Source organism: Megalobrama amblycephala, linkage group LG23 (assembly GCF_018812025.1).
Source record: "Megalobrama amblycephala isolate DHTTF-2021 linkage group LG23, ASM1881202v1, whole genome shotgun sequence".
Lineage (NCBI taxonomy): Eukaryota > Metazoa > Chordata > Actinopteri > Cypriniformes > Xenocyprididae > Megalobrama > Megalobrama amblycephala.
In genome coordinates, this window is record NC_063066.1 from 9,202,617 (window position 1) to 9,230,488 (window position 27,872).

Consider the following 27,872-nt stretch of genomic DNA (forward strand, 5'->3'; position numbering starts at 1 on the left):
ATTGAACACATTCTGGTGATCTGGAGAAAAACAGAACAACAAAGCAAAACAAATGAATCAAATTGCAATGGTCTTAAAACATGTTTTTTTAATTTTGATACACAATCTTAAAAACACAACGCAAGTGCCTTAAATATCTTAAGTAGCGGTTCTTAACTCTGGACCTCAAGGTCCACTTTCTTGCTGAGTTTAGCTACAACCCTAATCAAACACACCTGAACAAGCTAATCAAGGCCTTCAGGCCTACTAGGCTGCGTTTACCTCCACTTTTAGACAGGCCGTTTCTCAATTCCAATGAACAGACTTGCGTTCTCATGGAGGCTGGTCTTGCTAGGCTAGCTTGAAAGAAGCTCAAAAGTGCTGTGTAAAAGTGCCGGTTGAGCTTCTGCTTATGTTTGCTGATCAATGTTTACATGTGAGTAAAAGCCTAAATTAAATCTATTCATCATAAAAGCAATCAAGTCTCTTTAGAAAATTTGAACTAAACCACTTGATTCATATGGAATAGTTTTCCAATCTCTTTATGAACTTTTTGAAATGTCAAAGTAGTAGTTGCAACGGCAGTCAATGGAGGGACAGACAGCTCTCAGATTTCATCAAAATATCTTCATTTGTGTTCCGAAGATGAACGAAAGTCTTATGGGTTTGGAACAAAATGAGGGTGAGTAATTAATGACAGAAATTTCATTTTGGGGTGAACTAACCCTTTAAAGCTTACAGGCTTCCGTACGTCCACCACCTGCATCGTCTTCTGGGATTTCTAACAGTTCGATTCTCTAAAGTCTGTATTCGATGCATCCTTGATATCAAGAACACATCAAGAACACAGTATTGGAATCAAACTTTGATGGTTGATGATAATGTAGTACAAGGACACGAGTGCTTAAGAATGCATATTGAGAAAGGGCTATACACTCACAAATTTCACCCAAGCACTTCCCAGCGGGGGGGATCCTCGCCACCATTTGGAAGCGCATTCAACTTCTTCAACTAGGCATTTGGACAGACACTTGACCTCCTCGATTTTGACTGAGGGAGCGAGTCTACTCATTTGTACACTTCAGGCAGATTCAAAGAACACAGTGCAACAGCAACTTACAGTGTGTGCACTTAATTTACCCACAAGTGATCAAGGGGTTTCCATTTAAAAAGAGGGAAGTTAGCAAGGAAAGGGCATAAAAAAGCGGACTTAAACGCAGCCCTAAAATTATAGGCAGGTGAGTTTGATGAAGGTTAGAGCGAACCTCTCTTGACCCCACAATGTAGTTCTTGTAGAGATTAGTGGGGACACCTGGGCTATGTAAGCTTGGGCTATTTCAAGAGGTAGAGCAATGATGACGTATGGACAGTAGGTCACGCTTGCTTCCGGGAGGCTAATAATAACGTCATCATCAGCTCTGGACATTTAAATAAGTGTGCACCCACATGTGCACTAACACATTTGCAACATGGGCTCATTGGAAATATGCGCCTCTCCCTACATTTTTGCGACACTCCAAAATCTTACCTATACAAACAATGTTTGACCTCAAAACGCTTTTACCAAAGTGCATGATTTGTAAACTAATACATTTATGTTTGCATCACATAACCAGCTCCATATGAATGGATTTTCTGAAGTAGTAAACTTGATCAATAGCTCACCTCGTACAGCACTGCACTTGTGATGCAGAGCGCTCAGGTATGAGTACCATGAAACACGTGTCACAATAAAAGATTTGTAGAAGCGAACTAAAATGACATGGCTGCTTCAGCAAATGTGTTTTTATCTAATGTTTGCTTTTGTTAACACTATCAGTTAGGTTTATGGTAGGGTTTAATTTACTCACCCTCAAGCCAACCTTGTATATGACTTTCTTCTTTCAGCCAAACACAATCAGAGTTATATTTAAAAAAAGGCATATCCATACAGCTCCAGGGGGTTAATAAATGCCTTCTGAAGCTAAGCAATACATTTTTGTAAGAAAAATATCCATAAGTATAACTTTATAAACTGTAATCACAATCAGGTGGTACATTATTTTCAAATGCAATAGAGCATTTTTACCTTTTAGCGTCACTTCCCAGACAATTCATTTCCAAACTTCTGCAATATGTACAACCAACGCAATAAAACATTGCCAGATTCACAAGAGGTACATTATTTTCAAATGCGATAGAGCAATAACCTTTTAGCGTCACTTACCAGAAATTTCATGTACAATAACCAATGCAATAAAACATCAACATAATCACATTTATCCTTTTTTAGTTAAAACTGAATCACATTTATAGATAGTCACTGGACATTTTACTTAAAAGTAACGTAAATATAATTTTACAGAAATGTTGCCACAGGCAGGATTTTCCAATAAGGCTGGGTTGCACATTTGAATGCAGCAGCACTTAACCAAATTTCTCTACTAGAAAAGACAAAAAGCTCAGCAGGTCATGTACAGCGCCTGTAGGACTGAAATACAAATATAAGCCATTTTGCTTCACAAATTTGCCCCATATTTTGGTTTCACTAAAAGATACTGACTTCAAAATAACAACTCAAGAGAGGAGAGGCACTGACTATTTAATAATGAGAATTACAGCCCTCATTCTGACAGCCAAGAATGATGAGTACGCCTGATAAACAAAGGTGCTACCAGTTTAATATTGACTTATAACCAGCCTGCTGGATTACGATAACAAAACAGCTCAAGATCACATGGCTCTAACTGGCCATGCTATTTTTCATGCTCTTCAATAATAGCTTTTAAAATGCAAGGGACAAATTAATTAAAATAAATAAATACAAAAAAAATAACCAAATATGTGCACTTTTTGTTACCAATGGACTTCACCCTACATTATGCTTGCAGTCTGGCCAGGGTTAACACTGGCAGGATGCTGATCTTGATGTGACGCCACTTTGAGGTTTCTAACCACAATGTGACCCGCTTTTTACAATTAAATGAATTGAATTCAAGCTCTACAACAGAAAAGAAGAAGCTAAAGAACATACAAAAGCAGAAGCCTTTCAGGACTGTTATGTTCCTTTACACAACAGGCCCTAAGAACTTTTACAACTCTGTAAGATTAACCACAGGCTACAGTGAAAGCTATATCTACTAGTCTTTTAGTGGCATATGCTAAACACAATACATCAAAAGTGCAAATCATTCCTCATTAGCAAGGCAGAAGAGCATGCAAAACAGGCAACCCATGCATGTTTTCGTAAGAAGCAAGAACTAGTAAATAGAGTTTGCTGCAAAACTGCAATTATGTTGATAGTGATAAAATGACAGTTTATATTAATCCTGAAAGACCAGATGATAAACGACCTAGTTAAGGCTCCATCTCAAAGTGTAATGAGAGTCATACGTGTAGACAGACATCCTGTTTAGCAATTACTGACCAAGATGGCAACAGCATCTGCAACACAGAAACTCAAACACTCAACATAATAGGTTATCAAGCGACAGATGCTGCTAAACAATCGATCAGTAAACACTAGCTTAGTTCTGCCTGCATATACAATGCAATAATAATAAACTACACCTTGATAGTTTCACTTATATAGCTCAATTCAATACAAAATAGTCACCTTCATCAAACATGCAGCTCTCCAATTGATTCTGGAGTTTAAACATGAAGTATTTCGACATCAATGTCAGTGTCTCTTTTTGCTAGTCAAGATAGGAAGCGAATATAGAAACCAAATTATGAGACTGCAAAGGGTTTATACACATTCAAAAATCACCTTATTAAGAGAATATTTAGTATAATGCGAAAATAACAACTTCAAAATACCAAACGAATAGGTTAGGTATGTAGATAAGAGCGCCATTCAAAGATGTGATGATGATGTATCCCTGTCAAACAAGACATCACTTATCAAGCCTCCCGGCAAACGTAACATAAAAAACGCTTTGGACTTCGTAAATTCATCCCATCTAAAGATTAAACTCCACAAGAACATACTAGCGAACAAACACAAACTTGTTGCCTGGTTCTGGAGTAAGTTTAGCAGTTAGCTGGCCGTTATCCGTCCATCTGAGCCCGCTAACTCTGCCTCTCAAAACCCCCTCAATGAAAGTAATGGATTTAAGTCCTCAACCGTCCAAACAACCTCGAAACAAACCCATAGTACTAAAGATATGTCATGTGACTGATTTTAGGCAACGAGAACTGGTCAAAAGAGCCTGTAAATCAGCAAATTCTTACCCAATTGCGCCCGCAACCCTTTCAGAGACGTTGCACCCTCCGCCATTTTTGCCGAAGTTTTTTCCTGCTGTTTGGCGCTGACACATTAGAGGCGCGCGAGGACGCCGACTGCTCAACCAGTCAAGCGCTACAGACGGTGACAGCGACATCTAGAGGTCAACAGCACACACTGCAAGATATAGCATGAGCGCTCGTACTCAGAGACAGTGGTTTTCAAAATGGTGTCCGTGGCCACAAGAGGGAGCTAAACTTCAGAAAAAGAAAATATTTAATTTTAATCCTCTATGGTAGGCAATATGATATCAATGAGGAAAAAATTATTTGTGTTGTTTTTCCTGCTTAAAATTGGACACTTTAACAATATCAATAAACATTTTCATAATTGTTTAATTTATTTAATTTTTTATAAGTTTGTTGCCTCGAGGCAACATTGTACCACAATGGAAAAATTTAAACATTTGGCATTTTCATGTAGAAAAAAAAATATATTTATTGAAAACATCAATTTCTTTAACTAGACACTTAAACAAACACATTTATCTAGTTTTTAATGTATTAAAAGTTTCATATTTAATAAAAAGTAACATTTTATATCCAGCTGTTGCCCTCAGGCAACACTGTACCACATTGTAACATACATTGTAATACATTGTAACAGTATTACCAAACCATCATATTATTATGTTATTATATTAAGTTATCATAACCATCTTCATCCCCATCTCCATCTTCTCTCTCACCCTCACTCTCTCCCTGACGGATTGTCACTATATTTCATCTTCCTCATCACAGTATGACCCCTCATCCTCACCTTCATCAACTGGCTTTGCTACCTGTGTTTTATACCTTTTTGAAGTGCTATAGAAAATGTGCAGATCATAATATATGCAGATATAGCATGTGAATTACTATTCTCATAAGTGCATTACAAAATCATGTGAAAATGGCAACATATTTAGATAAATCTAACTCTTTTTCTGATACATTTGTATTAACCTATTATGGCTGTATGGCCTTATGCGATTCCATTCTGGTACAATGATGCTTTGAGGCAACATGCAGTTTTTTGTTATTTTCTCTAAAACATTTGATGATATATAATGTAAAGTTCTTAAAAATACTTCTTTACTTGCCAGTGAAGGTGACTCGTATTTTTTGTTGGTGATTAAATGGTTACAAACAAGTGAAAAAAGCACTTTTCATTGGAGAAAATATGGAGTCATGTGACATGTGCACATGTGCTGACACAAAATAGACCCCTGTTGGTCATGTTTTGGTCTTTTTTGCACTTTTATTGATTAGTATTTGAGTTATTCTGTCCTGAGATATGTTTGATAAATCAATTGGTGCCTTATTCTATTAAAAACAAACTAAAATAGACCATGTTGCCTGGAGGCAACACCGTACCATAGATGGTTAAATGTATTTTAGGGCTGTCAAAGTTTCATTACTCTAATAGAAAAAGTTGTGAAGTAAATCTTAATACAAAGTAAATATTTTACAGATAGATATGTTACATGACAATATAAAAGCAAATGATTTGATTTATAATATCACACTTCTCATACAGTATAAAACAAATTTACACATGAAAATATATAACTGTCCTAATATTTTAGGAAGGGTCTCCCCTTGCAAAATGATGAACATATTTGAGTGTATAGCCTTTTGTGGGCATTAAAAGTTTAATTTGCATAGTTATATAATCAGATATTTTGAAATGGATATTTGTTTTTAAGTTATGTTTTAAATCAACAAAAATATTAAATAAAAGGTTTGGTGTACAGGCTTTGTATGTTTTCCTTTAAAGGCCTGTTCAAACCAAGAACGATAACTATAAAGATAACACTAAAGATAGTACTAAAAATCTTTCTGAATATAAAAGAATAGCAGTGTCCACACCACAGCTATAACGATAACGATATAGAGAAACTATTCAACTTAAGGAACGAACGCGCGGCATTTCCGTTTTTTTTCCGTAAGTCGAATAGGGAAGGCGTAGGACATACAGCGTAAACTTTTTGAAGAATACGGAAAGCGGAAGCACGTGCAAGGCGATCATTTGTGTTTATAAAGCATATAAAGTTGTATTTTTTTCGAAAATGACAGATCATTTCGCTAGATAAGACCCTTATTCCTCGTCTGGTATCCTTTCAAGCCCTTTGAAGCTGCACTGAAACTGTAATTTTGACCTTCAACCGTTTGGAGGCAACTGAAGTCCACTATAAGGAGAATAATCCTGGAATGTTTTCATCAAAAACCTTAATTTCTTTTCGACTGACGAAAGAAATACATGGATATCTTGGATGACATGGGGGTGAGTAAATTATCAGGAAAATTTTATTTGAAAGTGGACTCATCCTTTAAACACTGACAGCCAATCAGAATCCGTTCTAATGTAAGGGCTCGCGCATTTAAAATGGCAGACGACATTGTGAAGAAGTTAATCGCCAAGGTCCAGAAAAAGCCTCCACTGTTTGACAAGTCATCTCCTCTTTTTAAGGGTACTTTAAAGAAAATGGATATATGGAAAACAAATAAATGGTGAGAAGTATTAACGATGAGATCATACCAGGCTAGCAAACAGCATAACATAAAAATTACCTCAGGTATCCAACGCTAGTTTCGACAACATTGTCTTGCTTCCTTTGAAGTTGCAGTGAAAATGGTTAGGTGTTGTTTTTATTCCACTATATTGATTTCGTCAGCTAGATTAGTTCAATTACACTAGCTATTTACTCCAAACATAGCATGTTGAGGACATCTGCTGGTTAAAGCCGTGTAAATGCAACAAGAACAGCAAAACAGATATTTTTCTATCTCAGGCATCAAATCCCTATTATTATTGGTCATTATTTTAAGTTATGGACACTATGGGAGCTCTCTGAATATTATTATAAAATGTATTTGTAATATAAATCATCATTTTCCTATTAATCAGATGTCCCTCACACTAATTCAGTAATTGCAAATATAAAAGTTACATAAAATCTCACACTTTTGCTATACTAAAGCCTGAAATGGGCACTTTTTGTGGCAGCAACCTCATCATTTTTTATCAAAGGCTTAACTTCAGAATTTGAACTAAATCAGTATTCTTATGATTGCTCTGAACACTTCAGACAGAATTCAACTAACTTTAAATTACTTTTTCATAAACTTAACAAAAAAAATAAAAATAAAAATGTAGGTGTGATGGGGTTGTGATTTTTTTTTTGCCCAAATTGGCCACTGCTCTAAATTTAGTGAATAAATGGAGAGCGCATGGCATGCATGATATTAAGAAATCATGAATAATGTTGAAATAACAAAGATAATTTTCACAATTAATAGTTTTCTATATTTAATTGATGTAACGGGGTTGAGTGGTTAAGTTCGACAAGCACAATTTCACAACATAATTTAGTAATAATTATTAAAGAAGGTGGTAATTTGCCTGTGTCTGCTCACAATGTTGTTCAGAAGACTTCTATGATGTCACTTCCTATTAATGATGTCACACATTATTTTTATAGGGGGAGAATGGTTTGTGTAACGGGTTGAAGGGTTACTATGGTACGGAACTAAATGATGTGATTTTAATGAATAATCATGAATTTACTTAAAAAAAATAGTACCAGCAAAAAGCACAGATGGATATTTATGGCAATGGCAAAATGAATGGACTTTTTTCTCGTTTTATTATTCATATCCCAAGTACATTTTCATAGAAGGCCTTGAGGGACATGACAAAATAGGTGGTGTCAACTGAAAAAAAACAAAATCATTTCTAATATGAACATAAAATGTATGTCATGTTTTTAAACATTATTAAAGGAGACATTTTTAATTAATACAATAAGCTTTAAAAATATATTTTGGTGACCCAATAGTTAAAATACACTGAAAAAGGTCAGAGTGACTCAAATCGTACCGGTTTTGTGGAATGACTCAAATATAGTTATCGTTATAGTTATCTTTACAGTTATCATTGTTGGTGTGAACGGGCCTTAAGCTTTGACTGTTGAATGAGAAACAGGATCAGCAAAACTGTGCAACCCCTCCCTTTAAGAAAACACCATATTCCCTTTGGCAGTTCTGCTTTCCAGGCATCTCAGACTACTTTCTTTCATTTTAGCCATAGCTTGCAGGCCCCTCATTCATTTTTTATAGCAGGCTGAGCTTTGTATCAGTTACACGTATTAAATAATGCACCAGCACTTGTGTTATTTAACACTTACTTAGCTAATAATGGCTGTCCCTGTGAGGGAATGTCATGGGTTCAGATATGGAAAACAGAGTATATGAAGCACTAGCAAATACATCCCATAGAGAGACAACAGAGATACAACACAACCTCAGGATCTTATAACAATAGCTGCTATAACTAATTCAGTGACCAGTGCAGGGCAAAAGAAAACTGGTTTTTAAAAACTTGTGTGACTTGATTTAACTGATACAGTTAAAGAAGAATATGCTATAACGTTGCAAATGTTTTTGCACTTTGCAAAAGGAGGTTATTTGAAGTCAGCTTTACATTATGAAGCACAATATTTATTTGCACAATAATTGTTAAAATTGTCATGATTTTGATTTTTTTAATTGATCATTCATTGAATATATATGATAAACTAAAGCACCGATCAAAGATATCTGTCACACCTTATTGTCAAAACTATGAAATTTCTTTCTGTAAGCGTGAAGTCATAATATTGGTTTCAAATGTGGAAGAAAGAGGTGTAGGCCCATGTGTGAAACCTCATACACAGGAACACTGTTGTATAATTTTTTCACAGTCTTGTGGTAAATTCTTTCAAGCTTCTTGCAGTAATACCCTGAATGGGAAATTTAGAGGAAATGGTGAGGAGGAGGCTGAAACCTTCCTTTGCCCTTCTGTTAAATGATCTCTCATACACGCAGAAGATGATTAATGCTTTCCTTGAAAACCGTTTTGACAAGACTCCCTCTCTTTGGGAACAACACACAATTTAAAACATTGGAACTACAATAAAGAAATTAAAGCAGTTAGTGATTTTGCTTTGGATTTCTCTTCACTGATTCTTGAAACGTGGAACAAACACGTCCCACAACTTTACCTTCCATTAGCCTACTTTTTAAAATAACAGCATTTCCACTAAATTCATCAGAGATGGTGACTAGAATGTTCTTAATAAAAATGTACTTTGATTTTCTTTCTTTCTTTCTTTCTTTCTTTCTTTCTTTCTTTCTTTCTTTCTTTCTTTCTTTCTTTCTTTCTTTCTTTTTTTACATGTCCAATCCAATATATATAGATTAAAATATGTACAGAAAATAAGAAAATATAATTATATATGTTGTAGAGAAACACTATTAAAAAATCCTCTTAATGTTTCACAGCTTTGTCCTACTCTTTGTCAGTGTCTGGTATTTCAATAAAATAAAATAAAATGAAACAAAATAAAATAAAATAAATAATAAAAAAATAAAAATAAAAATAAGATAAGATAAAATAAAAAAAGAATTTAAAAAAATAAAATAAAATAAAAAGATAAGATAAAATAAAATAAAATATAAAATAAAATAAATTATAAAATAAAATAAAATAATGAAAAAATAAAGATAAATAAAATAAAAAAAGAAATAAAATAATAAAAGAAATAAAATAAAAAATGAAAAAATAAAATAAAATAAAGCTTTAAAGCCATGAAACATATTGGTTTGACATTTTAAATTCTAAGAAACGCCCTCATGCGGTATTTCGGAATAAAGACCTGGAAGTTCTATAACAGAGAATGTAATTACCCACATAAAATCAGTCACTGCTTGTGTCAGTGGTGTCAGTAGAAATCTATACTGTTTAGTAAGTAATACAATGGAAAAATTATAATCACCATTTTTCAGTTATGTGATAATAATTATATATATATATATATATATATATATATATATATATATATATATATATATATATATATGTTCCATGTTTTATATATCACAATGGCAGACACATTTGATTTGGAACTAATAAAAGGATGAATATAGAATGTTCACAAAATATGTATACAAATTAATAAATGCAAATATCTGTCCAAATGAAAAGTATGTAATTGAGCTTGGAGAGGACTATGGGTTGCAGATAGACAGCCACTATAAAATCTAATTAAATTTGTTTGGTAAGAGCTATCTGGAAGAACTGATTCTGATCTGAAGACCTGAGGAGGAACATTACCCGAACTGTTTGCTTAAGATCGAAAACAACTTCCTGTTAAGATGGTACACACATTCTACCCACACAAATATATGCAGAACTGTTCATGTAATGAAAACTTAAACAGTTCCTCATATGCACTGCCATGCGCTGTTTTTCAGTGATTAACCATTACAGCTTCAATCATATGTTCTGTTTTTACCATCATTAACCTTTTACAGAACAAGCTGACACAAATGCATTATACGCCCACCAATGACCTTATATCAGACACATTCTTCCCATTTAGCAAGAGTCATGCCTTTTCTGCAGTATTTCATCACACAACTGGCACTATTAATCTTTAACTATAAATGAGGCGTGTCTTCTCCCACATTCATAAGTGATAATCATAAACAGGGTCTCAAAACAAGCAAACATCACAATCAAAATAAGCATGCTAGGTCTCAGGTTTGTGATAGCGTAACATTCACAGATTTATACAATGAAAGGGTTACTAACTGGTTCATAATAAGATTAACTGGTTCCGGCAACTGTTCCTTATTGACCCATGTACAGATCCTTTTATGTTTATTACTGTCTTTATGATTAATAAATAACTTATCAACAAGAGATTGGGCGTGGATTTTGTCTCCTGAGGAGAGGTCCTGCGCTGGATATATTTAGAGGACAACATACCCTCATTGAGTCATATGGTTTTCTAGGTTGAAATTGTTGGTTTTCCATAGTTTACTTTGTTTTCTTAATACTGAAGTGTTTTTTCCATTCTAGAGACATGTCATAAGACAGTAAGTATCTAACTCATTATAAAAAGAAAATAGTTATAAACTATGTGTATCTTTTATCTTACAAGTTATAAAAAAACTTTGTAATAATTTAAAATTTTTTAAAACTTAATAATTTTTCCATTTTATGGATTGTTTGACTCTTTAACCAACTCTTTAATGTTAAACATAGAGATTTTTTTACTTTAAATCCTTTTTTTTTTTTAAGTGAGGACACCGTAGAAATGAATATTTTCTCTCTCTCTCTTTTATTTATTTATAGAGATATCATGCATACATTTAAGAAATACCTGCCTGTGACTATTTACATGATTTTGGGCTCCTCTCTCACATGTTCAGGTAATATTTTACCTTATCAAAAATCTTGCATTTCTTATGTATAATATTTTTTCTTCTCTATTCCTTTACAAAATGTGATTGCAGTTTTTATATTGCTAAAAAGATATTATTTCTTGCTTATTAATGTACAAAGTTAGGATATATGCCTAATCTGTATTCTAACTTTCAGGCTCGAGCCTATGGGGGAAGAAGATGGCCTTTACAATCCAATGTGTTTGGCAGCTGAATAAAAATGTTATCATCCCACCTTTAGAGGAACTGAGTGTTTGTGTCAACCTCATGAAAAAGCAAATTACTTCTGAATGGACTGTTTTTGACTACAAAGCTCCAGGGCAACAGCACGTAGAGCTTGGCTTGGCTGGACATGGTGGAAATTTAAAAGCCTCCCTTTTTGGAGAAGAATGGATAGTTGCATATGACCTTCACAAAGACAATTGGTACACAGTTTGTCTGACATGGTCGAGTCACACTAGGCTTTTCCAGATGATTGTTAATCAAGCCATTTTCGAATTTCATTTGAATGAAACATCACCCAGGTTCCTTGCCGCAAATGGTACCCTGACTTTGGGAGTGTCACATAGCTTTGTTGGAGGTGCTATTGTATTTGAGACCGGGAAAAACTTTCTTGGAGATATGTCCTTGTTCCGAATGTGGGGAGTGCAGCTGAGTCCACTGCAGCTGGATGAATGCAAATGTGTAGATGGGAACATTATAACTTGGAGAAAACAGGACTGGGATTTTGAGAAGTGCACAACAATAGAGGACGACAGCTTGAAGTGTGGTGAGAGAAACTGCTCTGTTTTTCTCTGAAGAATACAAGAATATTTATAAGAGAGGAAATACAGAATTAATGTTACAAAGAACTTGTGTTATATGATATTATGGATTATTGAAATTGCACTCTAATGAACTATATCTTTAAAACATTTCAGTATCGTCAAAATATAAAATTCAGATGAACACATCTATTACGCAAAATACCAATAATGACAACGCTGAGAATGATGTCCAGGAGATTGTTCTACACTGGGTAAGATTATACTTGCATGTGTGTATATATAACGTTATAAGTCTTTCTCCTGGTGTTTTTCAGAGTCAGTAGAAAGGCCTCTTTAGTGGTGCACATGCGATAATTGTTTATGAGCCATTGAAAAAGCATGAAAAACATTGTTTAAACCCAATAAAGATCTGTAAAACTTATTTGGATTTAACAAAATTATATTCAAAATACAATAAAATACATTATCCTGAAAAAAGGACATGTCTTTTTTTGCTGAGTTTATATAAATATGTATTTATATATGTTTTTTTTTTAATTGTTATTTCAGCTAAAGCACATTTTCCCTTGGAAAATATCAGTGCATTCTGTGCTCCTGTCAAATTTAAGGTAATCATTTCATTTTTTAAAACAAACTAAATCAGAAGTTTGTATATATAATTATATTTCCATTTAACTGCACAGTTACATAGACTTTATGTCTTGTGCCACATTTTTCTCATCTCTGCTCCAATTTAGTACTCAAACAGGAGCTGGTTTACCTGGACAAAATAAGGAGAAAATTCAGGTACTATATTAATATATACCATATTTAACTAAATAATTAAGTGGACATATACAGTATATTTATATCCTAATGTTATGACATTACAAAACACAGTGTTTTTCTCAAATGTGTTATATATATGCTTTTTGCAGGGTCATGAAAATCCACCAATCGAAACACAATGGTAAAAAAAATTAGTCATACACCTGCAATACATACATGTATGTCATGGATACTCAGCAAAATAGGAAGTTTATGCTTTGTGTATGAATAAGATCATCTAAACGAGTATTTATCATGACTCTGTTGTGGTCTTAGGTTTGATTGTGTGGTGTTTGTGAAAGTGATACCTGAAGATGATGTAGGTAAAACAGTGTCTGAGATACAGGGGCTGATAATACCCATCTATAACTACAGCGAAAACATCTTCCTGATAACAAACCCAGATTCTATAAACATCCTCTCAGTAGGTATGTAGTTATGTGTGAGGGGTGGGGAGTGGAGAATTCAGTTGATCAAAATTCTTTTTCGAATTTTACAGCTGTATTACCAAATGTGACTTTGAATCCTCCTGTAACTGCACCAGTCTTGTCTCAAACCACAAAGAGTCCCGACATAGGAAGTGCAAATATTACAATATCAGGTCTGTGCCATCCAGAGCTTCATAACTCAACTGAAGTAAACTGTTTTATCAATACAGAAACACTTAAACCTTAATTTGGTCAAAGGTCTCACATTCCCATTTAAGAACTCACATGTAAAATATTCTGTTCTTCAGTACCTCGCACATCATTACAAACACTGGCCATAGAAAATATCTGTTCAGCCACTTCAGGCTTAACTTCGTACACAGGTGAGTTAAACAAACACATTGGTATGGTTGTACATATAGCAGAATCTCATCTTGAAGGCCAATAAAGTGACCAGTGACCTGACCACTATGCAAAACATTTTTGAATATACAGGTTTGTTAATTGATACCATTTGTTTCCCTCAAAACCTGCTTTCAAAAATGTTTTACATAGTGTTTACTTTATATTATTATCATCAATAACTGAACCATTTAAAATGTTTTGCAGTATTTTGTTCTATGTATTCATTATATTTAACAGGGGTTTAATTCACTAATGTTTCACCAGATTTTGGAGACATTTTTTATAGAGTCTATCTGAACCTAACAATGAGTGGCAGTATCACAGACCCTAAGCAGACTACACAACAATGGGTAAGTAAAGACACATTATAAATATATTATAAAAAGTCAATTTAGAGCAGACCATTGATGTACTTCTTCTTTTCTTCAGCTTCAGGAAACACTGGGAAAATGCAAAATGGACGTTTTGAATCTTGTGCTAAAAGGAGCTCCTAAGTAACTGTCCCAACATTGAACACATGGAACAGTCAAATGCTGATAAAATAGCTGTATCATTAATTAAATGAAATCTTTTTTTAGGTACATCACTACTTTTCAGGTTCAGGTATCTGCACCAGTGAATGCCACAGCAGCAGAGAGGCTGATTTTTGAACTCTTAACAAAAGGATACACCAATGCTACCATCAGTATCAGTGTCCCGACTGGAGAAGTCAAAGTCAACCATATAGGTCTGATTTTGGCCTTTTATTGATAAGCAAGCATACAAATGAAGGAGACAAATGTTAGATACATTGTTAGCCCGGATAAGTTGAATTTACTTAAAAAATTTGAGGAAACTGGTTGCCCTAAAAAAATGAAGTAATGTTAACTTAATAATTCGAGTTCATTTAACTTAAAATGTTTTGTAATATTAATTACTTTGTAGTTATTACACCTAGTATATTTAAGTTCAAAGCAAGTTAACTTGCCACCTATCAAAATTCATCCATGCCTCCCATCATGCATTGGTGCATGAATAAATTATGAGCTGAATTGTCTTAGTAATTTTCTTTATTCTCACTATTTAAATTTTGCTGTTTTTCTGTGACTTTTTAGTAGCTTGTTTTCTAATGTTCAGAGTTGATCTGTTTATCAGAATATGTTGCTTTTCACCGTTGTTGAGATTCATACGCTGATTCTTGATGTCTGTGTGTGCCTAAAATATATATATATATATATTTTTTGTGATAAGGACAACTTTAAAAAAAATAAAAAAAAATTGTATTGTAAAAGTTGATCTTCCGCTGTAGAATCACAGTGCTGCTGTAATCAATAATGTAAATCTAACTCAGAGATTGGGCTCTAAATGTGTTCAGTGATTCAGATCAAATAATAATTATGTGAAAACATAATCAACACGGCCTGATCATCTTTTAACTTTGCTTGTCTGGTTGGTTTGAATGCAGTTAAAACTGTCCAAACAAAATCTAATATTAAAAAGTCAAGGGTCAAGAGCTCAACTAAAACAAACCCTGACCTCGATGATGGTAACTTAAAAAGTGTGATTTTCTCCTTTGGTGAAAAACTATAAAAAGGTAAATGTTTGGAAAAAATGTCTGTAGAACAGCCAAAACAAATGTTCCAACTGCTCATCAACAGCTCCTTGAATTCACACACACCACGAATGACTGCGTCATTATCTGCTGCAAACCAGTGTGTAGGAGGCGTGGTCAGGAGAAAAACTTCATAATTTAAGTGCATTTAACTTACATTTATTAACACATTCAAATACACCCACAAATTAGTAGAATATACTTATATTTTATAAGTAATGCAACCAAACTTAAATATTTTAAGTATATTGTAATTATATTTTTAAGTAAATATAAAATCCGGGCTAAGAGTGTATAACTAAAAAATAATAAATACAAATCACTCTTGTAATGGAGTTAAAATATGTGTGTGGTTTCTCAGTGCAAGCTGTTTATTGTTACAGATCCAGGCCAATGTCCAGAAGAGTTAATGCTCACAGTGTATGGTATATACGTGTGGCCCGCCACGACGGCTCAAAGCCAATATGAAATGGGGTGTGAGAAAGGGGACGAAAGTGCTACAAGGTTTTGGTAAGTACTACACATTGTGCAGCATTTAATACTGATCAAAACAACACAGGTTGATTTAGTTATTTCAAAAATGCATTTTTTTTTTCTTAAAATATCAGTGTTAATCAATTAATCTATTGATATATTTAAAAATTAGATCACCAATTTGTTTTATGGGAGTTATAATTTCCCATATCAAATCTCCATTGCATATACTTTACAGTTAAATGTTTTGTTTCTATAGAAGCAGTTCAATAGCCCTGGAAAAACATTCAGATAACACTTTATCTTTATGTCATTTGGCACACAAACTATATACACAATCCGGAGCTGCTCCTCTGATTAATATATCTTATCTTTTTCTTGTGGAAAGCAATATCCTTTAATTGAATAATTAGCTTCACAATCCTGCTTGGACTCCTGGCAATGTAAATATTAACTCTTAAACTGACCAGGATAGCAATAAGTCCAGTCACCATGACATAAAATTGATGTTTTTACAGAGCTTATACACAGCAAAATCCCCAGAGTTAAATCAACTCTGCTCAGATTACATATGGTCCCTCTCTATACAGTGTTAAAGTAACACTGAAGCAGAGTTAAAGTTAATGAGATTAATTAAGTGATGATTGAACATTAGTGATGAACACCTGCTGTTAACAAGCATAATCACTGAAGAGAAACACAATAACTACAAAGGACTTCCAGCCACAGCCTTAGATGAAATCAACTGAATATAAAAGACATTAAATCTCTCAAGATCTGATTAAACAACTCCACAAACAGCATATTATCTCATTAACTTTAACCCTGCTTCAGTGTTATTTTAACTCTATGTAGAGAGGGACCATATGTTCTCTGAGCAGAGTTGATTTAACTCTGGAGATTTTGCTGTGTAAAAAGTCTTCTGTTTATAAGAGTACATGAAAAAAGCTGTACTACAATTGTTTCATGTCTAAAACTCTGATATACATAATAATTCCCTCATTAGCATGGAAAAGTCAGTAGAATGCATTTTTAAATGGCTGAATGACAATTACATCTCTTCCCATTCTATTCAGTAAATTAAATGGGGCAACTGACAGAGCAGTTTGGGATCCTCCAGACATGAGCAAGTGTATAAGGACAGTAAATTTTGATGATTTGGAAAATATCACTGTTACAGCTGGTAAGTTATCAATATGGGTTTTTATTTGCCTTTGTCAAAAGCACAATTAAATTGACCACTTTAATGGCATATGTCCCCAGACAACTCAGCAGACATTGTGGACATGATTGATGACCTGATAAGGGAACAAAATGGTCTGAATGATGCTCAGCTGGACATTGCGCTTGAAAAGCTGTCTAAGGTCACTGAGGTTGGAACCTTGACCGCAGACCTATCCAGCAGCATTACTAACATTGTTTCAGATATCTGTGATATCAAAACTAATCTCACCCAACTCACTAACAAGTAAGTATGCAAGCAGGCATTTGTGCATGTTTGTATTGTGATACAAATAGTTAGTTTTGATTCATATTGTAACATGTATGTTCTGTTCTGTTTAGTTTCGTTGTGATTTGGTTCTGTTTTCGCTGTTCATTGGTTGTTAATTAGTTCACCTGTTTCTGTTCCGTTGATTATCTGTTCCTTTGTATTTAAGCCCTCGGTTTGCTTTGTTTCATGGTCTGGTATTGTTTATGTTAAGCGTAAGCGTTTATGAAACCTTGCTACAGAGTTTTAATAGTAAATTCCACTAGGAATACGTAGGAGAATCACAGGGAAGAAGGGGGCAGGAACCGGCAAACATTCAAAAATAACTTTAATCATAAATAAACAAACAAAACGAAAGTTGCAATATGCAAATGCAATATGATATCTCTATATAATATGTCCCAGTATTTTCCTGCTGTCTTCACTCCATTTTGTCTTTCTGTCTTTGTGTGTGGTAGAATTCTTTATATTACAGACCTTATGGGAGACAGGACGGTGTTCACAGGAGATGCTCATAACATGACAGCACCTTCATTAGCACTGCAGCTGATCAACCCTGACACCTCTCAGTTCCACGGCCTCACATTTGAGGTGTCCTCCATACAGAATGATAGCATCCCTGAGGTGAGAGACAAAGAGAGATCGTATCTAACACTGCATGAGACCAAGATCATTATGGAAACTTTAGACTCTTAGCGAAAGTGTGATATTAAAATATCACAGTACCGTTGCAAACGTGTTTTCACACTATCGTGACCACAAGGTTTCCGTGTCCTTGTGTGTGTTAGTGGATTGTGTGATTCAAGTGGTTATTTTAGCACCATTTACATGTCAGGTGTGATATTAAGCCTGACCACTGAATGACATTGAAGTGAGATGTAAATGTATTCAGCCAACATTGTTGTATTAAAGCTGAAGTATGTAATTTTTCAGTGTGTTAAAATACTTAGATATCCCAATTTAATATGCAGAGACAACTATACATAAGCAATTCATTGATACACTTTCTCAGAAAACTGTTTCAAACTCTACATGGTCAAAATGTCAAAACTACATGGTCAAAGCATAGCAGAAGAAGCCACTTGTTTAGCAAAGTTAGCACATAGAGTTTGTTTTGTTGCAGTTATAAAAAAATGAGTTGAACTCTTTTAAATCTCCCTGTCAATATACTGTTGTAGCATGTATATACAAATATATTATGGACGTTTTTGGGTTGCTAGATTGTTTTATGGTTATTGGCCATCTCTGTCCGACCTGTTTGTGTGTATTCAGCCTTAAGAAGCTTCAAGCAATCAGACTCTATCACATTTGTTCCCAATGGATACAAAACATCCCAAAGCAGACTGATCACAGCTCTTTCTTGTGGTCTGCAAACATGATTTTTGAAGACTTTAGAGTTTGCTGGACAAATGTCATGACATGGTTCTGCATTTTTAGAAATGTTTATAGAAAATGCTCAATCAGAATAAATAATTAAGGAATATCAGACCGGTAAGTGTGCCATTTTTTTTAAATTATCAGCTGATATTTGGACCAACAGCACAATTGTCATACTGCTTTTATAAAACAGTTAAATACACAAGCAGGTAATATTGAATAACTTAGATTTTACACTATATATTATGAGTTACTTTGTCCATTTTTGCATAATTAAAGAAAAAAAGGCAAAATCAAAGCAGAATCATCCATGCACATCCCCTATCACCTTTTCAACTAATCGGCTGAGTGAATAATTCAGTGACTCATTCATAAAGACAGTCACCTACAGTACTGGCATAACAATGTAACCTGTATTTATTTTTAGTCATCAATATTTATAAAATATTTATCACATGAATGGTTTATTGTTCTTGCAGTAATGTTTCCTTCCCATCATTTTTGTAGATATTTTATGACGAAAACTTTACAGAGCATCCAGACACAGGAACTATAGCTTTCATATCCTTACCTCCGGCAATTGAAAGCTTTTTCCCAAACAATGGAGCCAGACCTCGTGTTCAGTTCCATTTTTATGGCAAAGAAAAAATCTTTGAGGTAACACAGACTCCTTGAACTGGTGGTCAGTTTATTTTCCTCACTTTTAGTAGAAGAATAAACCACTTAAAGTCAGTTTAATGTAAATAAAAGCAAAGCTATAGAATTATATGGAACAGTTTTGTGAGAATCAGTACTTCTGATGGCAAATATTTTAAACATCTAGGACCCTACAATCAACATGGCGCTGAACTCTTATGTGGTGTCTGCCAGTGTCACCAATGCCACAGTGAGCCACCTTGAGATCCCAGTGATGGTCACTCTCCGCCATCTCCAAAACAAAGAGGTCTGTGTGGATACAATCAACTGGCCACCACCAAACCAAATCACAAATCAATAGTTCACCATCATTATTGCCCCATTATGCTACTGTTTGAACACACTTTAAACAGTTAAAATAATAATGCTACCACTAATTGCCTGATATCTTTTGTCAACAAATATCTTGCTAAGTATAGCTTCTAAGGCAGATTTAATTCATCCACTATGACATTATCACTGATTTATAGTCTGATCATTAAAGTAATATTTCACCATGCACGCTATCTTTTTCCACTATAGGACTGGGACACTGCCAAGTGTGTCTACTGGGACTTCAACAAAAACAGTGAGCTTTGTGATACACATTTAGAACTATCTAGAGTAAGCAAACTCATTTTGGTCGATATCCTCATGACAGTTCAATGGTTGTCTCATTGAATGTCTCATAGATGAGAAAGGTGGATGGAACAATACAGGATGTGAGATAATGAAGTCTAATGCCACTCATACGTCCTGTTCCTGTGATCACCTCACACATTTTGGAGTTCTTCTTGTGAGTTCAGTTTTGTGTGTCTAAGACATAGACAGTCAAGTAAAGATTTTTATAAAGTAGGCCTACACAAAGTTTTACATTATATTTTTGCTTGTGTGAAACTAAATTTGCCTTTTCAACAGCACAAGGTCAGTGAATTAAAAATGTCAATTTATGTACCAAATGCAATATAATAATTAGCAGTATAATAATTACCTTTTCTGAAAACATTTGGAAACTAAAGGTCAGTGTTAATTTATGGATGATTTTTATTATTGTAACCACTTTGTGTGTTTTCCAGGATATCTCTAAAACTCCAATAAACCCGAAAGATGAAAAGATTCTGACTGTAATCTCAAACCTGGGCAGTGGCATATCCTCCATCTTTCTTGGAGTCACACTTCTGACCTATTTGTCCTTTGAGTGAGTTCTTAGACTCTTTTGCATTATGTGTTCAGCATCCTATGTCTTTCCTTACACGTTTTCTTACCACAGGAAACTGAGGCGAGACTACCCTTCGAAGATCCTTATTAACCTCTCCGTGGCCTTGCTAGGGTTGAACATGTTGTTCCTGGTGAACTCCTGGTTTGCCTCTTTTAACAGTAATGCCCTCTGCATTACTGTAGCCGCCTTTCTACATTACTTCTTTCTGGCTACCTTTACTTGGATGGGACTGGGTGCAATCAACATGTATCTGGCCTTGGTCAAGGTCTTTAATTCATATGTGCCATCTTACATCCTCAAATTCTGTGCTCTTGGATGGGGTAAGACAGGCAGTTTTGCATTTTTTCTCTTCATGTAAATGTTATACTGTGGAGTATATAACAATTGAATAACCATTAAGAAACAAAAAACAGTGCTTCTGTTTGTTAATTTTTTTTTTAAACTGTTGTTTGCAGGTTTACCTCTGCTGGTTGTAAGTTTAGTGCTTGCCATTGATGTAAATTCATATGGTGCCAGCCTCTCCAGAGCACTTCTCCAAGAAGAATCCACTGCATTGTAGGTGCCAAACAACACAGTTTACACTCTAAAAATACTGGGTTAAAAAAACAACCCAAGTTGGGTTGAAAATGGACAAACCCAGCAGTTGGGTTAAATGTTTGCTGGGCAGTTTTATTTAACCCAACTATTGTTTAAAAAATTACTATATGGCTGGCTTAATATGAACCCAAAATAGGTTGGAAATTAAAAATCAGATGTTTATTGTTTAATTATTATTCATTAAACTTATTAATAAATGTTTATTTATTAAACACATTAATAAATGTTAATTTCCAACATAATTTGGGTTCATTTTAAGCAAGCAGTACAATAATTTTTACACAATAATTGAGTTAAATAAAACTACCAAGCAGGTTGGGCAAACATTTAACCCAACCGTTGGGTTAAAACAAACCAATTGTTGGGTTTGTCCATTTTCAACTCAATGGGTTGTTTTTTACCCAGCATTTTTTAGAGTGTAAAATGCACAGTTTTAAATGCAAAATTTATATTGGTGCCAAAAAATCCTGGGTTAAAAACAACCCAAGCTGTTTTATTTTTTAGTTTTATTTACTCAACTATTGTTAAAAAATGACTGTATTGCTCACTTAAAATGAACCCAAAGTATGTTGGAAAATACATTTATTAATGTTTAATATGAACATTTATTAATAAGTTCAATGAATAATAATTAAACAATAAACATTTATTAAATTGCTTATTAATAAATGTTCACCTTTTGATTATTATTGTTATTTTGGGTTCATTTTAAGCCAGCCATATAGTAACTGAGTGTTGCTCTTAGAATAAATATAATGTTATCATCCGATGCTGTGCACTCTAACATGGTTATCATTGGTTGTTATAATAGTTTTCATTATTGGTGTGAACAGGACTTTATGGTCATACTGTATTATCTCTCTTCATCTTTTTCAGTTGCTGGATAAGGAATGATGTGACCTTTTATGCGACGGTGGTTTCATTTGTGACCCTGATCATGGTCTGTAATATCTGCGTGTTTGCCGTGGTGCTGGTACAGATCCGTAAGATGAGGGTCAATAAGCCCGCCAGCAACAGAAAAGGGTTTCTGCATGACCTGCGAGTGGTGGCCAGCCTCACCTTCCTGCTGGGACTTACCTGGATACTAGCCTTTGTCGCCTGGGGTCCAGTCAAAACACCCCTGCTGTACCTGTTCTCCTTCCTCAACAGTCTTCAAGGTAACAGCAAGGGCTGCTTATGCCTATGGAGAGAAAGTTAAAACTAATGCATTCAAAGTATGCCTAACACTGTGCACAGTGATACTCATAATTTGTATAATAGATTCATCAGAATGCATTAGTGTTTAATACTAAAAGATGATATGTTGTTTTTGGATTGTAATCTTCAAATACAAAGGATCTTTGGACAAGTGTTTTGTTTTTTTTGCTGTATTTCAGGTTTCTTTATCTTCCTGTTTTATTGTCTGATGAAAGACAATGTAAGGAAGCAGTGGAGGATACATCTCTGCTGTGGAAGATTCAGACAGAATGAATACTCAGGTTTGGCTCATATAAGCAATAGTTAAACTCATACTTGGTCAATAATATTATATATTATTAAAAAAAAAATTGTATAATACAAAACTACATATCAAATACCCCAAAAATAATAGTGTTCTAGATCAAAACTTACTTGAAAATAAAAATACAAATGTACATTTACAAACACAACCATTATCAATTAATATTCTTTGAAAAGACAAAAAAAAAAAAAAAGATAATGTTATTTGAATTTTGACCAGACTGGAGTCGTACTGTGACAGCGGGGGCCAAAGCGAAAGATGGTCAACACGTCTCCTCACCATCCATGAAGTCTGAGACTACCAGTGAAAGGAAGATCTCTGATACCTCAAACTCTGGGGCCAGTCATGATGGTGTCTTCCTCACACAGGACAGAAAACAATAAATAAGGAAAGATGAATTCTGTGCATTCCATTTCTTTTTGGTAATGTTGAATGACGACTTTGGAAATTTCCAGCAGAAATTCATGAAAAGCCTCTTTTTTAAACTTTAATTTATTGTCATCAATGATTGTTTCAATGATTTCAATGATTTCTTCCAGAGAGATGAATTAATGAGGTCATGTGTGTAAACTGTTATGAGTGGTGTCAGTGAATAATATCTATATATTAGCCATATGTAAAACTACAGCACTCCCAGAATTACTAGGTTAGTAATTTTGGCTTCAGACTATCAGTATTAATAAAAAGGCTACCAGCTCTAAAATGTTTAGTAAGAAATCATTTAAAATGTTTGCTCATAATATTAAGTGGGTTTTGGTAAACATATAGGTCTAAACTATGTTACGTTACTCTGTGAATTCACAATATTTATTGCGATAAATTATTGTGACATTAATAATGAAATGAAAATAATATGATTATTTGATCACTGTTACCTAAAGGGAAGTAAAACAACATGTTCTGAAAAAAACATTATTTCTGTCAGTGTCTTTTTTCAGAGATGACAGTTAAGTGGTCTGACTTGTTCAGTCACATTCTGCTCATAGTGGTTAAAGTTCACAGATTGACGCCTCACATTTAAGGGCAAAAACTGAAGTAGTTTCTTTTAGTCTAACTTTTTTCTCATGGAGAAACGATCTAACTGATTGAGCTGCAGCATGTTTAAATCTCATGCAATTACGGATATCACCTTTACTTCATTGTAATTGACTGGGCTTCAACGTCTGATTAAACACTTGATATTTCACAACTACTGCATGGTGAGTAAAAGCTGGCTATTTCCATGACTGTAGTATTTCATCATTTTAAAATAACAGTAACATAAGCGTAACGTTAATTTACAAAAATTATTGTAAAGTGTTACTATATATACATACACATATGCATATATATATAAATATATATATACTATCGCTCAAAAGCTTGGAATCGGTAAGAAGTTTCGTCTGCTCACTAAGGCTTCATTTATTTAATTAAAAATACAGTAAAAACATTAATATTGTGAAATAGTATTACAATTTAAAATGACTGTTTTCTATTTTAAAAAATATATTGAAATGTAATTTATTCTTGTGTTGGCAAAGCTGAATTTAATTTAATCGTTAATCCAGTCTTCAGTGTCACATGATCCTTCAGAAATCAATCTAATATGCTGATTTGCTGCTCAAGAAACATTGTGTACAATTGTACTAAATATTTGTGTACATTTGTTTTTTCTTTGATGAATAGAAAGTTCAAAAGAACAGTGTTTATTTAAAATCTAATCTTTTGTAACATTATAAATGTCTTTACTGTCACTTTTGATCAATTTAATGGATCCTTGCTGAATATAAGTATTATTTTCTTTATTTCTTCTCAAAAAAATAAAAAATTCTTACTGACCCCAAACTTTTGAACGGTAGTGTGTGTGTGTGTATATATATATATATATATATATATATATATATATATATATATATATATATATATATAAAATGTAGACTCATAAGGTCAAACTAAATTTTATAATTTCACATTTTTATGTGATTCTTAAGCAATAAATTTTAAACGACAACATTTAATAAACAAAATATAAAATATCTGATATATAGTTATATTAATGACATATGCATTGAATACAACCTACTTTAACTTTTCTACTTTAGTTCTCAATAAAATCATTGAATTTGTGGCTCTGATGCTTTTTTAAAGCATTAATGCTTACATTTTGTTCTTTAGCAGAACAGTACTCATCAAGATGATTTAAAAATTAAATAAAAAAACAAACAAATATTCAATCGCATGTATAAAAGACCTATCATCATTTATCTCATTGTCACCTTATAACACCTAAACTTGAGTAAATGATGAATTCAGCTAAAATACAATTTGCAAGAACATTCAGATACAGTCAGGCTTTGACATATCCCATCCCTATATCCTTTCATTCATCAAAACCATGCAAAGAACTTTATAAAGTGATGGGATCTTATTGCAGTTTCACATTAGAATGAGAAGGCATGGCATTATTAGCAATAATCTGTCACCACAACAGGATATATTGATAAATGTTGCATTGCACACCGTTTCTGCAGTATATCTATCAATGATGGAGGAGGATCTAGGAAGCCCAGTGGCTAAGATTAAAGAGGAGTCCGGTAGTGTCCTTCTCACTTACTTCCAAGGAGACATCAACAGCATGGTGGATGAACATTTCTCCCGTGCTCTAAGTAAAGCAACTAAACCTAAGGGAGAGTGCTCCAAAATCAAAAGAAACCACAGATCTGCTCAAACAAGTAAACAAGTCCTCTCAAATTCCCTTTTACATGGAATATTTGACTTGTGGAATGAATTTAAACATTGAATTCCTTTTTTTAGATGGATTTGATTCAAGTCAATGGGAAGAACAGTCACAAACCAAGTATCAGCCCATGTTTCCTCCAGAACATCTCCGGCTAGGAACAAGCAGCGAGTCTCAATCAAACCATCATGTGTCACCAGCAAACAGTGCTGTTCTGTGGTCAGGGGATTCTCGGCAGGGTATGAGTTTCGCCCTGCCCCCCATGATGTACCCCTCGGCTGTTTCCTCTGATGGTTTGATGGTAGCCGAACAACAGTACTCTAATTCTCTGTTAAACTTGCTCCACAATGATCACCCTGACATGAGCACAGTGATGGTACCCTCCTCCAAACAAGAACTCATGTCTGGATGGACAAAGTATCCTGGATTTTGCAACCAGATGACTAGTGACATCAATCTAAACTCTGGTAAATGCCCTTATTTTCTACCATTCTATTTTAATCACACCCAAATAATCATACTGTTCAAAAGTTTTTTTTTTAAATGTTTTTGAAAGAAGTTTTTCACACTATTTGATCAAAAGACAGTAAAAATATTGGCAAATGTTTTTGCAATTTAAAAGGTAACACTTTACAATAAGGTTCATTTGTTAGCAGTAATTAATTTATTAACTAACACGAACTAACAATGAACAATACATTTGCTACAGTATTTATTATTAATCGTTGTTAATGTTGGTTAATAAAAATACAGTTGTTCATTGTTTGTTCAACTAATGTTACCAGATACAATTTTTCATTTTAATAAATTATTAGTAAATGTTAAAATTAACATGAACTAAGATTAATAAATGCTGTAGAAGTGTTGTTAATTCTTAGTTCATGTTAACTAAAGGTAGTTAACTAATGAAACCTTATTGTAAACTGTTACCATTTAGAATAACTTTTCTATCTTAATGTTTTTTTAAAATGTAATTTATTCCTGTGATGGCAAAGCTGAATTTTCAGCAGCCATTACTCCAGTCTTCAGTCATTTTACTGTCATTTTTGACCAATTTAATGCTGAATAAATGTATTCATTTCTTTCAAAACAACAAAAACAGTCTGACCTCAAGCATTTCAATGACATTGTATACATTAAGTAATTTTTACATTTTAGTCATTTTAATATACATTATTGATTCTCAGTATTTTAATGAACTCACTTGTGATTGCCTTTTAGGTGTACAGGTTATTGAGAAAAAAGATCTTTATTGGTATTAACTAAAAAGTCGTTTGAGATTAAAAAGCAAGAACAAAGAAGTCTTTCATCGCTCTTTCGTTTAACTGAACAAGTGACTAATGGACCTTGCAATGCTTCACCTGGAGGCTTCTGCACATCCAACCTGTTCAGAAACAAGCTCTTCGTGTACCACAGCAAGAGATTGGCCTTGAGCTATATGGTTAAAGACGATCACACGCACACAAAACAAGTAATCTGTGTTTTTACAGATTTTTTTTTTTACTGAGTTCATTTGTTGCAACTGAATTTTATGTCTTATTTTCATAGATTTTATAGCAAATATCTGTTGTTTTGGTTGCATTTAATTTGTCAGAAAGGCTGCTCTGGGTATAAATAACTTTGATGTGAATTATGATTACAATCATGACACACAAATATATCAATGTACAAAAACTAAAAGTATAAAGAGGTTTTATATGGGCTTGAGTATATAGTAATTTAGTGAAATGCATATGTTTCAGTTTGTAGTTTGCAGAAACTATATTTATTCCTGTTTCATTCATGGTTTTCAAGGATGAGAGCATGTTACACAAATTGTCTATGGTGACATTTGTCTAATTTGGCTGTTTTTAAGTTGCAGATAATAATACTGTAGCTTGATTGGATGCAAAGCCTTTGTCAACAGCAAAAAAAGTTTCTTTTTCTCCCTTTCAAAAATGTAAAAGCGTTATTTATTTCGCTATCCTAACAGATGCACAATTATACATTTAGTCACATTTTATTATTAGCATCTATCATTGTTTTTATGCTACCTGCGATGTTGTCAGAACAGACCTTTGAAAGATTTTTAAGTCACAAACCACTTTGGTTTTGTATTTTATTGGCTTTAAATTAAATAAATGGCACATTACAACATTTATTCAATGCTACTGAAATACATTTTATTTGTAAATAACAGCATTTAAGACTTGGTTTATGACATTGTTCTCTTTTAAATGAAGGCATACTAATGAAAACCCCGACACTGCACCCTAGTGGATGAAAACAACATTGCACTGCATACATTAATAGCATAACGTGAAGTCTGCATGTGTTGGATTTTAATC

At 33.8% G+C, this 27,872-nt stretch overlaps 3 protein-coding genes across 30 annotated transcripts in view; 2 read left to right on the forward strand and 1 right to left on the reverse strand.

Annotated features, from left to right (window-relative positions):
• map7d3 (MAP7 domain containing 3) overlaps positions 1-4,351 on the reverse strand; it is a 33,289-nt gene extending 28,938 nt beyond the window's left edge. For all 27 annotated transcript variants that reach the window (XM_048176312.1, XM_048176304.1, XM_048176296.1 and 24 more), the window contains exon 1: positions 4,195-4,351. In XM_048176312.1, the coding sequence (XP_048032269.1) occupies positions 4,195-4,240 (46 nt within the window). In that variant the 5' untranslated portion in view covers positions 4,241-4,351. The remainder of the gene's footprint in view (positions 1-4,194) is intronic.
• Positions 4,352-6,461: 2,110 nt separating this feature from the next.
• Positions 6,462-23,736, forward strand: adgrg4a (adhesion G protein-coupled receptor G4a). 2 transcript variants are annotated; one of them, XM_048176902.1, is made up of 27 exons: positions 6,462-6,511; positions 11,408-11,484; positions 11,654-12,265; positions 12,417-12,514; positions 12,813-12,871; positions 13,001-13,049; positions 13,181-13,212; positions 13,347-13,498; positions 13,570-13,671; positions 13,807-13,881; positions 14,168-14,253; positions 14,333-14,397; positions 14,482-14,630; positions 15,878-16,004; positions 17,045-17,151; positions 17,232-17,436; positions 17,916-18,081; positions 19,342-19,491; positions 19,658-19,777; positions 20,053-20,098; positions 20,202-20,305; positions 20,586-20,707; positions 20,780-21,048; positions 21,184-21,283; positions 22,202-22,482; positions 22,702-22,803; positions 23,046-23,736. In XM_048176902.1, the coding sequence occupies exons 1-27, from the start codon at positions 6,501-6,503 to the stop codon at positions 23,207-23,209; spliced, it is 3,630 nt and encodes a 1,209-aa protein (XP_048032859.1). In that variant the 5' UTR covers positions 6,462-6,500; the 3' UTR covers positions 23,210-23,736. The 2 variants fall into 2 exon arrangements, with proteins under 2 accessions (XP_048032859.1, XP_048032860.1); XM_048176903.1 differs by lacking the exon at positions 6,462-6,511 and adding an exon at positions 10,289-11,148.
• Positions 23,737-23,841: 105 nt separating this feature from the next.
• On the forward strand, positions 23,842-27,685 carry vgll1 (vestigial like family member 1). Its single transcript, XM_048176905.1, has 4 exons — positions 23,842-24,025; positions 25,340-25,540; positions 25,623-26,012; positions 26,767-27,685. Exons 2-4 carry the CDS (start codon positions 25,351-25,353, stop codon positions 26,805-26,807), a joined length of 621 nt encoding a protein of 206 aa, XP_048032862.1. The 5' UTR covers positions 23,842-24,025; positions 25,340-25,350; the 3' UTR covers positions 26,808-27,685.
• Positions 27,686-27,872: the final 187 nt, after the last annotated feature.